The sequence below is a fragment of the Sarcophilus harrisii genome, chromosome 3 (genome assembly GCF_902635505.1).
Source record: "Sarcophilus harrisii chromosome 3, mSarHar1.11, whole genome shotgun sequence".
Classification (NCBI taxonomy): Eukaryota; Metazoa; Chordata; class Mammalia; order Dasyuromorphia; family Dasyuridae; genus Sarcophilus; species Sarcophilus harrisii.
In genome coordinates, this window is record NC_045428.1 from 454,591,868 (window position 1) to 454,608,785 (window position 16,918).

The following is a 16,918-nucleotide window of genomic DNA, read 5'->3' on the forward strand; positions in this document are numbered from 1 at the left end:
AATAATAGCTAACATTTACAGAGATCTTATTATGTGCCAGGCACTCTGCCAAGCACTTTTTGATTATTATCTCATTTGACCCTCACAACAACCTAGAGAGGGAGGTGCTATTATCATCCCCATTTTACAGATGAAGAAACTGAGGCAGACCAATTAAGTGACTTGCCTAGGGATCACAAAGCTAGTAAATATATAAGGTAAGATCTGAACTCAAGTTTTCCTGACTTCAAGCCAAAGACCCTATCCATTGTGCCACCTAGGGTTAACTTAATTCTGAATATATTTGGCTTCAATATCTGTGACTTTGGCAGTCAGAACTATGGGATAAAATGATCTTGGGGGAAATGACAGAATACTCAGCTGGGAGTAAAGTAAGAGATCTCAGTTCTAGTACTGCAGGTGTCACTACTTTGCAATGTGACCCTGACAAAACATTTGGCTTTTAGGGAATTCATTATCATTTGTAAAATGAGAGAATTAGATATAGAGAGAAAATAGTTAAGAAGTAAGAACAGGGGGTGTCAAGTGCCAATTATTTCCTGCCCCAGGTATCCCTATACTGTCCCTGCTGAGGACCCTTGATAATCAAGTACAGGGAGTTGTGAGGGTTCCACACCCCAGGGACAGCCTTGTTCTGCTACCCTAACACAAATGTCAGGGGCCCCTGAAGAAGACAGCCCTACCAGACCTCCCACACTCTGTTGATCTTAAAGAAGTTACCATTAGTCACTCTGGTCTCCTCCCTGTCCTTGTGCCCTATGCGGTCTCACCCTTGGGAATATGTATGGCATGTTCACATTCTTCTCACCCCTTTCCCCTTTACTTATCCAGATCCTACCCATCCTTCAATCCCAGATCACATTACTCTGCCAGGAAGCATTCCCTGACTACCCCAGCCCACTTGAGTTTGTCTCTTCTATGCAGTACAATTTAACACTTAATTATACATTTATGCATATACATATACAATTATACATTGTCCTCTTTTGTTCCCTAATCATTTCCTACGTTGTTTCTCCAATTAGACTGAAAATTCTGAGACACGAACCCAGTCTAAAGTTATACATCTAAAGATATATTGTAACCTGATTTCACTGGGATAGGAAACTGAGGATGAGAGAACTTTCTTTTATGAATTCAGAACAGCTACTGCTTGGTGGTTTAGAGAGGTGCCTGGGAACATAGAAGGAGTAAATGAGTTGCCCAGGAGGATGTAGCCAATATGTGTCAAAGAGAAGACTTAAACCTAGCTTTTCTTGATTCTCAGGTCTTCCTAGATCTTTCCCTCTATTTACTAGATCTTTTAAAAGTATTATGTAAATGCGAGTTATTAAAATAGTCATTTATCAAAGGGATTATAGGGCAGAGCTCAACAAATACTTTTTGATTAATTTATTAAAAGGAAATGTGTTTGCCTTTGTAACTGTATCTCATTTTGTTTATGCTTCATCAGGCAGAATCTTCACATTAAGAATCCATCTTTTAAAAAGCCTTCTTAGGTTTCACTTGCCCCAAAGAGCATCCAACTGGCACGAAGGGAAACAAACACTGCCCTTTCTGGGAAGGAAAGGTAGAGGACAGTCTCTTTGGGTGGTTTTAATTCCATTTAAATCCTGTTCCTATATCTACTCCCCACCCATAGAGAAAGCTTGTTTGAAGACAATGTGAATGGAGAGACACTGTAAGGATCTATCAGCCTAGTTACCCCAACCTGAAATTCTTTCTATTTATGCTATTCCTCGTGGTGTTAGAATGATAAGGATGTCATGTGGAGATGACATTGTTAATAGGAAAAGAAGTGGAGTTCTAACTTTCTCTTTACCCGAGGTCAACTTTATATTAAATAACATTAGAAGCAGAGACAATGGGATAAGAAAGAGTACCATATTTGAAGTTAGAAAAACTAGATTTGAATCCTAGCTCAGTGGGACTTCAGTTTTACTTTCTTCATATACAGAATGAAGAGATTAGACTGAATGATCTCTAAGGTTCCATCCTGCTATAAATCCTATGACCTTGCCCATCCCCAAGGAGAGACTTTGAAAAGTCCCATCCAACCAAATTTCAGAGAATTCCAGTTTCAGAACTGGAATGGACTTTAGAGAGCACCCTGTACGTACCACCTTCGTTTCATAACTGATGAAAATAAACCAGAAATAAAATGATTTACCCAATATCACATAGCTTGCTTCCAACCACTAAAAAAATCTTGGAATGAGATTATTTAAAAAATTATTTTTACCATTTTCTTCCATTTCATTCTGCGATTTTGATACCAAGTCTTTACTTGGAGTTGAGTGAGTCCCAGAGACTGGGCAAGGTCCAACCTAGAAGGCAAAAGATACAGACATGTAATGAGATAATGGGAAAAGAAAGGCAGGCAGTAATGGGGTCCTCCAGGGTTCAATCCAGCCCTTCTCTTCCACAAAAATCAATATTAGCTCTTCCTGAAAAACTTTCTATGGATGAAAATCCCTTGATCAAAGGTGTTTAACCTTGATATAACAATGTAATTTTTTCCCCATCAAATTTCATGGACCCTCTGAAATTTATCCATAGACTCCTTGGAAAAACCAAGAACCCCTGCCCTAGAAGTTGAGAAGAGATCCTCATCCCAAATTTTCTAAGAACAATTCTCTACCTCCAAAATTTCACTAAGATGGAAGGCATTTCCATCCCTTCATAGCAAAGTTTTCTTCCTGATATATTTCACCTCTGGGATGCTAAGGTGAAGGCTTTGGCTGAACATCCAAAATGGAAATAAAATACAAGGCTATATATTTTTATATAAATTCTATGTATTCTATAAGACTTGTCTAAGAAATATTCCCTCCCTATTCCAGTCCAAATCAATCTCTCTTTTTCTTAAACTCCCACTGCTCTTAGAGGCAACATGGTTGAATTTAACTCCTTATTCTTTTTAACTTGCTTCATATATGTCAATTTTATTTTTAGTTAGAAATATACACTTCTTGAAGACAGGAAGCCAGACTCATATTTCACCCTCTACCTCAGAGATGAGTATCCAGTTGACACTTAATGAATAGCTTCTGGTAGAATTGGAAAAAACGGGATGTTTAGACTGAAAAAAACAAACAAACTTGGGGGAGACATTATAACTTCTTATGAATATCTGACAGATTGTCATGTGTAGGGAGATATGATTTTTTTTTTCTGTTTGGCCCCAGATGGCAGAATCAGGAGCAGTGGAAATTGAAGAGAGGCTTGAGGTCAGAAAAAATATCTCCCAAATTGAAGCTGTCCTTGGAGCAATTAGGTAGCACAGTGGATTGAGCACCAGTCCTGAAATCAGAAAGACCTGAGTTCATATCTGGCCTCAGACACTTAATACTTCCTAGCTGTTGTGACCTTGAGCAAATCACTTAACCCCAATTACCTCAGCCAAAAAAAAAAAAAATTGAAGTTGTCCTAAATTGGAATGGACTGCATTAAAAGGTGGCAAGTTCCATTACTTTGGGAGTCTTCAAGTAGAATCTAGATGAGCATTTCACAGGGATGTTATAATAAACAATGTTCTTTTCATTTAGTTGCTGAGATAAGTTAGGCACTGACATCCCTTTTAACTTTATTCTTCTAACTCTACAAGTTTATGATTCTCTTGCTGCTCTATACTTCTTTGCCCTTTAGTCTTGTATTTTCCTCTTGTTGTTGGTTCCTTCTGCTTTTTGTTATATGTGGAACTTTTGGCAAGTCACTTCACAAATCTCAGCTTTGTTATGGCTGGACCATTAAATCTTTACAGGGAGGTCCCTTGCAAACTCAAACTTTGACCCTCCATAATTCAATGATCTCTATAGTCTCTCAACTATAGAAACCTAAGTTATCTCTTTAATAGTTTTATCCCTTTGGCCCCAACTGTGCTCTTCTGAGTCCTGGCCATAACTGAAATGTCTAAAATTAAAATGTAGAACTGGGTATTTTGAATTCAGAGTCATTTTTTCTTACGTGTCCATTCCAATTCACCAATCTCCATGGCAAGACTGCTAAAAGGCAAAAAGTTTTATTGAAAACAATCAAAAGACTGAAACCTAACAAATTTCTATTGTCAAATAACTTAGCCCTTTCCTCCTACATAGGAAAATTGTGTCCTTAACATCAATTCACCAAAAATCCTGGGATCTAATATGCAATCTCTCTGGACTTCTAATCTCTTTGATCTCCCAGAAATCAGGTCCCTTCCATAGTTTCTTTCAGTTCTTTATGACTCAGTCCACTTGAGGTCATCAGGTACATTAGTCAATGGAAGCTTCAGTTCACGTCCTGGTACTAGTTACCAAACTGCATTAGCTCACTTGGGAAATATGCATCTTTGATTCATTCCTGTCTAAAGAAACATGCTTCTCTGTAATCTTCTCTCTTTCTCCCTACCTGCCACCGTTACAACTTCTCTCTTCCCTGCACATTTACCTAAATGTGATTGCCTAGGAAACCAGGGAAACAAACAGAGAAGAAGAGGGAGAAAGCTCAGGAAGGAGTGATTGCTCATAGCCTCAGTCACGTACAGAGGTGAGGAATATCCATAATGGCAGATTAAGGCAGCAACTTCGGGTGCCTGCCAGATGGTGTCCACCTCCCCAGGCAAAAGAGCCAATCCTGCCCAGGTCTCTAGAGCACCTGAGAGATGCCTGGGCAAGTTTCTGAGGCCCCAGGAAGGGTTTTTTAGGAGCTAAGGAAAAGCTTCTCTGACTTTTTTAATTGGCCTAAAATTAGTTGTTGGTTTTACTTATTCATCTCAAAGTCCTTTAAACACATCATACAATTAAATACTATTGCCCATTTAACTTACCTGTAAAGTAGTTGGCTCTTAAGGACATGTCAAGGATTGGGGTCATAAGGGTAAATAATGAATATCTACAACTAATCCCCAACTTCCTTTTAGTCAATGATTTCACTCTTTCCTCCTACCATACCTCTGACTCAAGCAACTATAGAAGGGCTTAATAGACACATTTTAATTTTACTGGCTTTCTCTGTGATAGAAAGAAAAGTGCACTGATTTGGATTTTAAAAACCTTGGGTCAAATCCCAATCCTCCTTCTAACTATCTTTGGGACTATGGCCAATTACATAATTTTTCTGGCTTTGATTTTCTCACCTTTGAAATAAAGGAGTTCACTTTTTTTTTCCTTTTTGAACAGATTTTTCTTGTGCAACATCATAATTGTGGAAATATATATAAAAGAATTGTACATGTTAAACATATTGGATTATTGGCCATCCAGGGAAGGGGGTGAAGGGAAGGAAAGAAAGAAAATTTGGAACGCAAGGTTTTGCAAAGGTGAATGTTGAAAATTATCTATGCATATGTTTTGAAAATAAACAATTTTAATAAAAAATAAATACATTTCTCCACTGGGGAAAAAATAAACAAATAAACAAAAAAGAAATGAAGGAGTTCAGCTATAGAATTAGAGGATTCCTCCCAATCCTAAAACTCCTGTGATTTCTTTAGATCAGGGGTTCTTCACTCCTTGGATGTTGGGTCAAAGCCTAAGGGCCCCCCTTTCTTAGAAGAATGTTTTTAAGTATATAAATTACACAAAATTACAAAGGAACTCAATTCTATTGAGATATTTATCAAAATATTAAGTAAAACAAATTCACAGATCCCCAGATTAAGAACTCGTGCTCTAGATCCTGTTAACTCAGTGGTGAAAATGACATGAAACCTAATATGGAAAGAAAAGAAACAAGGTCTTTGAGAAGCCTCTAAAAAACTGACATATTTTCTCAGAAACCCTTTTTACATCTTCCTCTTTTTCTGCAGGTGATGAGAGTGCGTTTAACAGTCAGGACACTTAAATACAGAAAGCAGTTTATCCAAGCCAAGATTGCCACCCACAGGATGGCACAAAAGACCCTGACTAACAATGCTAAGACCTGTTTAGACTCCAACCAGCAAACTTGCCCATTTCACTAAGACAGCTTCTTAGTATTTCTAGCATTCCTAAGACAGCTTCTTAGTATTTCTAGCATTCCGGTTCCCTCTGTTCCCTGAATGACCCTGAAAATAGGGTCAGAGAGGAATATACTATTAAAGCCATTACCCTAATGGCAGCCTGGGTAAGTGGTTTTTCTACAGAAGTAGCCACACACACTGGGAAACATTTGAGAGGGCTGTGCTCAGGATGTGGCAAGTAGAGAAACTTCAGCAACAGTCCCCTTGGCTGTGTGTTATCACCTTAACTGGTATCATGTCACCAAACAGTGAGCTATGGAAAATAATCCTACCACTGGCCCAGAAAGTCACAGAAATTCAGAGCTAGGAGGAATCTTGGGGATCTTCTATTTGAATTCCCAACATTTAGCAAAGGGCAGAATTGTATAAGAATCCTTAGTATAGCCTAGTAGGTAATTCACAGAAAATATCAGAAAATACAAGGGTTTTTCTAAAAAAGGATTCTCTCCTCCAAATCAAATATTATTAACAGACTTATAACAATACAAGGAATTAATTAGTGACTGCCCACCCAAAGAGTTCTGGGAAACGCTTCCTCTTCCTCCCTCATTACTTCCATTTTAAACCTATAGAGTTGCCCTTGCCTTTTTCCAGAGCTTACCTGTCTGGTGTGGATAGATATTTCTGCTTCTGAAACTTTTTCTCTAATCCCATGAGCTGCAGCTCTGTGAAAATGGTACGGCTACGACGAGGTTTTTTCAACCTGGGAGTTGGCTGTTCGGTCTCAGACTCACTGCTGGCTGGGACCTCGCTGGCTGGAGCATCAGAGGTAGCCTCTGTGGCTGGGCGACATGACAAAGCCTGGGCAATGCGAGGGGTGGCAGGGACCAGGTGGGAGATAACAGGAGGCTGTCGGGTGATCACAGAGAGAAGAGGGTATGCCCGAAGAGAAGGGGAGCCTAGGAGATAAAATGAAAAGACAGGTACATAAAAAGGATCACTAAAGGAATCATGAGGACAAGACTAATTTCTCTATAACTAAAAAAACAGGCAGACAATGTATGAGTAGGTTGTGTTTATATCAGGAAAATAAAGTTGGTTCAAAATTAGAAAAATTAGATGCAGAAAAAGCTTTTAACAAAGTGCAAAACACATTTAAATTAAAAACATTAAACAATCTAAGACAAATTTTTATTTTTTTTAATCTACAGTGGAGAAACACTAGAGGCTTTTGAGGGCAAAACGATATCCATTTTCACTACTATCATTTGATGTTTAAGACAAAGAAAATGAAGTGATAAACACAGGCAAAGAAAGAAAATGATCTTTTTCTGCAAATGGCAGATAGTTTACTTAAGAGAACTCTAAAGCTTCAAATAAAAGAAATCTAATTGAAACAATAACTTCAGTAAAGTAGCAGGATATAAAATAAATCTACAAAAATCATTCACCTGTATGTTCCTGCTGAGAAAATAGAAATGTCATTGAAAATGACCACTGAATGTAGACACGTAGAAATTATATGCATACAGCTACAAAACACTTTCAAAATAAAGACTTAGATAACTAGAGAAAGAATAATTGCTGATGGTCAGGCCTTATTAATATAATAAAAATAACAATATTGCCTATTTTTTCAATACATTTGACATCATACTAAAGCATTATTTTATAGAACTAAACAAAATAAATTTAGAGGAACAAAAATCCATGTATTTTGGAAATAATTAAAATGGGAAGATTATTTTTAAAGGCTGATTTGGCAATTGAGAATAAGAAGAAAAACACGTACTTTAGGCTCTGTAGTATCTTGTCCTATTTTATTTTTTGTTCTATTTAATTGTATTTCCTTTAGGCCTTGGGTTAGAACTATATGGAAATATGTATTCTGAGACTAATATCTAAACTTGGCCTAAGGTCTATAAACATTAAAAAAAATTTAGTAAACTCGTTCATGAGAGTCTTGCCTATATTATGAAGGATACTCTTTGCCTTAAAAAAAAGAACCTGTGCCCAAGGATTGTCATGATGAAAATACTGAGTTGGACCCTTCTCATGTATCATTCTCATGTGAAATTTTAACACTGTCTCTTACTGAAAAACAGTAATGGTTATTATAAACTTGAAAATATCTCAGGTTAAATAAATATATGTTGTTAGTTGACAAAAGTAGACATGGAAATGAATAAACTAAAATGAATGGAATTTCTAATAATTTTTTTCACAGAATCACAGAACCTCAAAATTAGAAGGAATCTTAACAACCATTATAGTACAACCCCTACTTCAATATAATTTTTTTCTATATCATACCCAGCAAGTGGTTAGCCAACCTTTGCTCCAGGGCCAGGAAATACACTCTTTCCTACGTCAACTTATTCTACCTTAGAATAGCTCTAATTGTTAAAAAGTGCTTCCTGATGCTCCTGACTTTAAATTTGTCCTATCTAGTTTTATCTTATTCTATTTGTTCAAATGTTCTAACCTGTTGAGATCTTTTGAGATCCTGATTCTGTTTTCTAACATTTTCATAACTTCTCCTACCTCTGTGCAATCTAAAAATTGAGTAAGAACCTTATGCAAGTCTTTAAGTCACTGGACAAAATATTAAAAATTAGAAGATCAAGTGCACATTCCTCAAGGACTCCATTAAAATTGATTCTCTATGACTCTATTTGGGTATTTTGGGGGCAAAAAATACTGGAGTGATTTGTCATTTCCTTCTCCAGCTCAGTTTACAGATGTGGAAACTGAGGCAAACAAGGTTAAGTGACTTACCCATGGTCATTCAGCTAGTGTCTGAGGCCAGACTTGAACTCATGTAAATGAGGCTTCCTGACTCCAGGTTTGGCACCCTTATCTATCATCCACTGTGCCATCACTGAAGACTTGTTTCCAAGTTAGCATTGAGCCACAAATGAATACTCTGTGAATCTGTCTATTCAACCAATTTTGATTATTATACCTAATTGCATTATCATTAATCTTATTAATGTTTGTGGCAGCCCTTTTTGTAGTGGCCAGAAACTGGAAACTGAATGGATGCCCATCAGTTGGAGAATGGCTGAATAAATTGTGGTATATGAATATTATGGAATATTACTGTTCGGTAAGAAATGACCAACAGGATGATTTCAGAAAGGCCTGGAGAGACTTACACGAACTGATGCTGAGTGAAATGAGCAGGACCAGGAGATCATTATATACTTCAACAACAATACTAGATGATGACCAGTTCTGATGGACCTGGCCATCCTCAGCAAGGAAATCAACCAAATCATTTCCAATGGAGCAGTAATGAACTGAACCAGCTACGGCCAGAGAAAGAACTCTGGGTGATGACTAAAAACCATTACATTGAATTCTCAATCCCTATATTTATGCCCACCTGCATTTTTGATTTCCTTCACAAGCTAATTGTACAATATTTCAGAGTCTGATTCTTTTTGTACAGCAAAATAATGTTTTGGTCATGTATACTTATTGTGTATCTAATTTATATTTTAATGTACTTAACATCTACTGGTCATCCTGCCATCTGAAGGAGAGGGTGGGGGGTAAGAGGTGAAAAATTGGAACAAGAGGTTTGGCAATTGTTAATGCTGTAAAGTTACCCATGCATACATCCTGTAAATAAAAGGCTATTAAATTTTTAAAAAATCATTAATCTTATTATTTTATCTACCATAATATATTAAGAAACTATGAAAGGCTTTGTAAACTATATTATTTCCCTAGTTTACTATCTAGTAACTTTTTTCAAAAAAGGAAATTACTCTAGTGTGACATGACTTAATATCCTGTTTCTGTAATCACTGCCTTCTTTTCAGATGCTCATTAACCATCCCTTTAATAACATTCTGAAATTATTCCAAGAATTAAGATGAAAATCACGAGCTTATATAGTGTGCTAGTCTAGTTTCCATTCTCCTATTTTTTTGTTTAAGACTGGACAAAATTTTCTCTCCTTTAATCTTGTTACACCTCTCCCATTTTTAAAGTCACTCACAATGATTCAGCAATCTCACTCATCAATTCTTCCAAAGCTCTGGAATATATAGTTTATGTGGACCTGATGTATTGAACTAATCAAGGGCAGCTATTTGACCTCCTATACAAGTTAATTAATGAAATAATTAATATTAACTACTTGCTAGCCATTCTTGTCCTGTTTTTTACAACTAAAAGATCATTCCTTGGAAAAAGAAATGAAGTAAAATAATAATTAGCTCCCCCTTCTCTCATTATCCTTTAGCCAGATCTTAGCTACTTCAACCTTGATAACACTTTTAGCACTGATCTCCTGTCAGTTGTCTTTGATTCCATCTTTTGTACATGTCTTTTAAATATGAGATGGCCAAAAAAAAGTATATCTGTATCAATCTCTTCTGACAATCTCACTTTTTCCTCTTTATCCAAAAAATATATTGCTTTTTATGTCTCTAGAATTTCATTCTCAAGAGCTTCTCTGTCCTCGTGTACTGGGTTAACCCTAAGCATTTTGTTCCATAGGATGCTACTTATTCTTTCTATAAACCTATCAAAATCTGACTTTCTAAAATTTAGGGTACATGCCAGATTATGGCTCACTTTCTTCTTCTTTGTCACAAATTCTGAGATAGAGTGGCCATTTCATTGGACATTAGCACCTCCATTTCAGAGTCTGTGCCTTTGAGAGGTTATAGATTTTGTCCATAAGCATAATTAGTATGTTCAAGCATTGCACAGTAGAAATACAGTACAACATAAGCTCCTTGAACACAAGAACACTTTTCCATTCTTTCTTTATAGGCCCGGAACATAACATTGCCCTGTACAAAACAGGAGTTTAATAAAAACTTGCTTGAATGGGCTGGTTGGATTGTTCTTTCCATTTTACCAAGTTATCAGAAACAAATTTCATAGACTAACACAAATATTTTCAGGCTCTACTTTTTTAAAAAAAAAATTTTAAGTCTTTGATCCAAATTCTGTTTTTAATCATTATCAGTCCTTTCTCTGGAGGGTGGATATTATACTTCATCATTAGTCCTTTGGGATTGTCTTGGATCATTGTAATCATCCAGCTCTGCTTTCCTGATATAAATCCCACATGGTCATAGTGCATCATTCTTATGATATATTGCTGTAATCTATTTGCTAGTATGTTATTTAAAATTTTTGCATTAGTATTTATAAAGGAATTTGGTCTATAATTTTCTTTCTGTCTTGGCTCTTCCAAGTTTGGGTATCAGCACCACATTTGTTCTGTAAAAGGAATTTAGTAGGAATTTAGTTCTACTTCACCTATTTTTCCAAATGGCTTATATAATGTTGAAATTGTTCTTTAAATTTGGTAGAATTCACTTTTGAATCCATCTGGCCCTGAGAATGTTTTCTTAGGAAGTTCATTGATGGCTTGTTTAATTTCTTTTCTCTAAGATTGAGTTATTTAAGTCTTTTATTTCGTCTTCTGTTAATCTGAGTGAATATATAGTTTTTGTAGATATTCACTCATTTCATTTAGATTTTCAAATTTATTGATATATAATTCTGCAAAATAGCTCCTGACAATTGTCTTAATTTCCTCTTCATTGGTCATGAATTCAATATTTTTTATATTAGCTATTAGATTTTCTTCTTTCCCTTTTTTAATCAAATTAACCAATGCTTTATCATTTTGTTGGTTTTTTCCACAAAACTTGTTTCTAGTTTTAATTATAAGTTCAATTGTTTTCTTATTTTCAATTTTATTAATATCACCTTTGATTTTTATTTCTAATATAGTATTTCATTGGGAATTTAAAATTTGTTCTTTTTCTAGTTTTTCTTTTTTAGTTGCATGCCCAATTCATTGATCTACTTTTTCTCTATTTTGTTGATGTAAGAAATTAGAGAGATAAATTTTCCTCTAAGAACCACTTTGGTTGCATCCCATGGATTTTGGTATGCTTTCTCACTGTTGTCATTTTCTTTAATGAAATGATCCACTGTTTCTATGATTGTTCTTTGACCCACTTAGGTTTTTTTTTTTTTTTTAGGATTATATTATTTAATTTACAATTAATTTTTAATCTCTCCATTGTCCATTATTGAATGTAATTTTGATTGCATTATGATCTGAAAATGATGCATTTACTATTTCTGATTTTCTGCATTTGATGATGAGGTTTTTATATCCTATATGGTCAGTTTTTCTGTAGGTGACATGTGCTGCTGAGAAAAAAGATATATTCTTTTCTATTATTCAATTTTCTCCAAAGATCTATCATATCTAACTTTTCCAGAATTTTATTCATCTCCTTAACCATTTTCTTGTTTATTTTTTGTGAGTTTATTTAGTTCTGCAAGGGGAAAGTTGAGGTGCCCTATCAGTAGTTTTATTATCTATTTCCTCCTTGTAACTCATTTAACTTATTCAAAAATTTAGATGCCATACTATTTGGTACATATATATATATTTAGTATTGACATGATTTCACTGTCTATGGTACCTTTCAGGAAGTATAGTTTCTTTTTTATCTCTTTTAATTAGAACTATTTTTTACTTTTCTTTGTCTAAAATCATTATTGTCAACTCCTGCTTTCTTTGCTTCAGCTAAGGCATAATAGATTCTGTTCCAACTTCTTACTCTTCCTCTCTGTGTATTTTTCTGCTTCAGATAACGTTTCTTGGAGGCAGTATATTGTAGTATTTTGATTTTTTTAAATCCATTCTGCTCCATTTGTTTTTCACTGGTGAGTTCATCCCATTCAAATTTATAATTAAGATAACTATCTGGGTGTTTCCCTCTATGCTAATTTTTTGCTTGTTCATTCTCCTCTCTTATCTTCCACTCTTCTCTCCTCATAAGTACTTTACTTCTGATCACTATGTTCCCCAATATCATCCCTTTTTCTCAGTATCCCCTCACCCTTCTATTATCCCCATCCCTTTTTATTTCCTTAAAAGCTAAGATAGATGTCTATATCCAACTGAATGTGTATGTTATTCCCTCTTTGAGCCAGTTTTGATGACAATAAAGTTTAAGTTTTTCCCACCACCTCTTCCATTTTCCTCTCTATTACAATAAGCTTTTTCATGTGGAATAATTTACCCTATTCAATCTCTCCCTCTTTCTTCTTCTACAGCAATTTTCTTTCTCATCCCTTCATTTTGGGGGGAGAGAAGGAGGTATCATCCCACCAAAGTCATCTTAAATCCACACCCTCTGTTTACATATACTCCTTCTAATTGCTCTTATGGCAATGAAGTTGCTAAGAGCTACAAATATAATCTTTTCATATAAAAATATAAAGCTTAACTTTATTGAATTTCTTGCGCTTTTTCTCAATTATTTTCTATCTTTTTTATTTTTCCTTTGAAGCTAGTGCTTGGAGGTCAAGTTTTAAAAATAACCTCTGGTCTTTTAATTAAAAATGCTTGAAAGTCACCTATTTCATTAAATTTACATTTTCCCCTTGAAAGATTATATACAATTTTTCTGGGTGGGTGATTGTTTATAATCCTAACTCTTTTGCTTTCCAGTATATCAAATTTCAAATCCTCCAATTCTTTAATGTAGCTTCACAATATTTGAATTGTTTCTTTTTGGCCACTTACAATACTTTCTCCTTGATTTGTGAGCTCTGGAATTTGGTGATGATATTCTTGGGAGTTTTCATTTTGGTATCTCTATCAGGTAGTGACTGTTATATTCTTTTAATTCCAATTTGGCCTCTGGTACTAAAATATGAGAACAGTTTTCTTTGATAATTTCTCAAAGAATATTTTAGTACCACTATGATCTTTTTTTTGTTTAAATCACAGCTTTCAGATAGTCCAATAATTCTTATATTATCCCTCCTGAATCTATTTTCTTTTTTTTTTCTTTTTAAAGCTTTTTATTTTCAAATCATATGTATGGATTAATTTTTCAACACTGACCCTTGCATAGCCTTGTGTTTCAGATTTTCCTTTCCTTCCTCCCACCCTCTCCCCTAGATGGCAAGCAGTCCAATAGATATTATACATGTTAAAATATGTTAAATATAATATGTATAAACATATCTATACAATTCTCTTGCTGCACAAAAAACAATCAGATTAAAAAGGAAAGTAAATGAGTAAGAAAACAAAATTCAAGCAAACAACAACAAAAAGAGTGAGAAAGTTATGTTGTGATACACATTCAGTTCTTACAGTCCTCTCTCTGGGTGTAGATGGTTCTCTTCATCACAAGATCATTGGAATGGCATCAGTCATCTCACTGTTAGAAAGAGCCATGTTCATCAGAATTGATCTTCATATAATATTGATGTTACTGTGTACAATGATCTCCTGGTTCTGCTCATTTCATTTAGCATCAGTTCATGTAAGTCTCTCCAGACTTCTCTAAAATCATCCTCCTGATTGTTTCTTATATATAAGAGCAATAATATTCATATTCCATAGTTTATTCAGTCATTCTCCAACGGATAGGCATCTACTCAGTTTTCAGTTTCTTGACCCTACAAAAAGGGCTGCCACAAACATTTTTGCACATGTGGGTCCCTTTGCTTCCTTTAAGATCTCTTTGGGATATAGGCCCAATAGAAACACTGCTGAATCAAAGGGTATGTACAGTTTGATAAATTTTTGAACATAGTTCCAAATTGCTCTCCAGAATGGCTGGACTAGATCTGTTTTCCAGGTCAGTTTTTCCAGTGAAAAATTTCACATTTTTTTCTTTTTTCTTTTTTTTTTTTTTTTTACTTTTTTTAAATTTTGTTTTATTATATCTTGAAATTACACATTTTTCTATTTTTTAAAACTTTTTTTGGTATTGTTATATCTTGAAGTATCATAGAATCAATAGTTTCAACTTGTTCAATTCAAATTTTTAAGGAATTATTTTCTTCAATGAGCTTTTTTCCTATAGATACAGGCTCACAAGTTTATAAATCACAACCTTTTCTATTCAGCCAATTTATTTTTAGGGAGTTTGTTTCTTTCTCAGTAAATTTTTACATGTTTTCCCCTATGCTATTGGCTCTTTTTTCATGATTCTCTTTCATTATTCTCATTTCATTTCTTTGATACACTTTTTAAAATCCCCATTAAACTCTTCCAGAATTATTTTTGGGCCTCAGACCAAATTACATTTTCCTTTGAGACTTCATATGTAACTATTTTGACACTATCATCCTGTTGTAGGTTTATGTCTTGATCCTCCCTATCACCATAGTAACTTTCTATAATCAAACTTACTTTGTTTTTTTGCTTTTTTTTTTTTTTTTTTTTTTTTTTGTCTTTTTTGTGACATGGTGTTTTTATATGAGGTTTGGGCTCTAGTCCTATACTGTCCCAAGCTTTTTCTGAGTATTACTGCCGGCTTTCACTGAATTTCAGGGCTTAGTTGAGTTGAATATTTCTCTGGAGAGTAGTCTTCCCTTCTGGCTTGCAGTATGGCGTTTAGCTACTGACCTGCTCCAAGGTAAAGCATTGGTGCTGAGTTGCTAAGGTAACAGAATCTTTCTGGTGGCTACACCTAGAGGAGAAATCTTGCTACTAGTTTGCCTCAGAGGTGGGGTCCTGCTGGGGTGCAATGGAAACAAGGTCTCTCCGCTGGTAGTTTCCAGGGGCAGGGTATTCTGTTGGTTAGCCCTAATAGTCAGCAATGGTGTCAAAGCCTTGCTGGTGGCTTGTGCTGTGTATAGGATCATTAGGGTGGGGTCTTTGCTGTATTGTACAGACATCTCTGGGACTTCACTGTTAGAGTGCCCTTGGAACCCTCCCAGAGGTACCCTGATATGAGGTGGCTGCTGCTGCCGCTCTTGGACTAGCTCCCTTATAACCCTAGTGAGACAGCCCCTTTCTGTTCAGCTGGTAAGCTGTTTCCCTGATCCTGAACTAATTCTGAGGCAGTTTTCTAGTTACTTGGGAGGGCTGCAGAGGGTTTCTTTTTCAGTCTGCCACTCTGGCAGTGGAAGCCCAGGCTTTACTAATTTTTTAAGTCATATATAAAATTTATATGCTTGAACAAGGGTATGGACATACACATCTGAGTCAGAGATTAAACTCTTTAGTCACCTACTCAGCTATATGGCAAGTCCTTCCTTCCTAAAGAGGAAAGACAGGGGACTTTTTCCCTCCAGCAATGACTGTCCCAGAAATAGGGCTCTCAAAGGTTAAATGTGCTCTGACAAGCCTAAGAGTCTCTCTCCCACTCCTCCTCTAACAAATAACCCCTAAAATGTACTCTCATTTCCGACCGAGACAGGCAAGTGCCAGAGTGTTGAATGGATACATATCTGTAAGTTTCTGGCTTGATGGATTTATGGATTAAAAATTCCTGGCCTATATATCTTGCACAAAGCTTCCAAACAACACATGTAAGACACAAACACATACAAAGACACAGGTGCAGACAGATAAAGAGATACATGGGGGGAAAATCTGCAGTGAAATGCAAACAGGCAGAGATAAATAGAAACAGTTCTGCTGATCCATGCACATGTGGGAACGAGCAAGCACATTCACACACACACACACACACACACACACACTCTCACATACACACCTGTTCCTATAGATACAGGCTCACAAGTTTATAAATCACAACTCCAGCTTGGTTGCCTGGTGCTGGAGGCATAGAACAAAACTACTTGGGAGCATTTTTCCACAAAGAAGCCACTTGACTAATCAACTTTGTGTATATCTCTCTCCCCATCTCCTCTACTTTCTCATGTGAAGTAAAATTTCAACAGCCCCAGCATCTGCCAGTTTCCATGTCAAATCTGAGTCTTCTCCAAATCAGGAAAAGAGGGTGTTGTCCACAGAGAGAGGGTGTAATGTCACCAATATCACAACCTTGCCCCTTTTATGAAAGATGGTCATGACTCTACAAATACAATTTTGATATTTGCAGATCACCATAAAAATCCAAAAGCACATCTTGAGAATCCATAATTGGGGGTCTGATTAACATAACTCTCAAGGAGGAACAAAAGAATTGGTTGAACACGATCCAGAATCGGAGTCTTTATGCATCAACTCTG

The 16,918-nt window shown here is 35.7% G+C and overlaps 1 protein-coding gene across 2 annotated transcripts in view; it reads right to left on the bottom strand.

The window, feature by feature from the left end:
- The window catches only part of BARX2 (BARX homeobox 2), an 81,951-nt gene that overhangs the window by 9,998 nt on the left and 55,035 nt on the right, over positions 1–16,918 (bottom strand). For both annotated transcript variants that reach the window (XM_003764406.3, XM_031960904.1), the window contains exons 2-3: positions 6,582–6,879; positions 2,243–2,327 (exon numbers count right to left, since the gene is read on the bottom strand). In XM_003764406.3, coding sequence (XP_003764454.1) covers positions 2,243–2,327; positions 6,582–6,879 — 383 coding nt within the window. The remainder of the gene's footprint in view (positions 1–2,242; positions 2,328–6,581; positions 6,880–16,918) is intronic.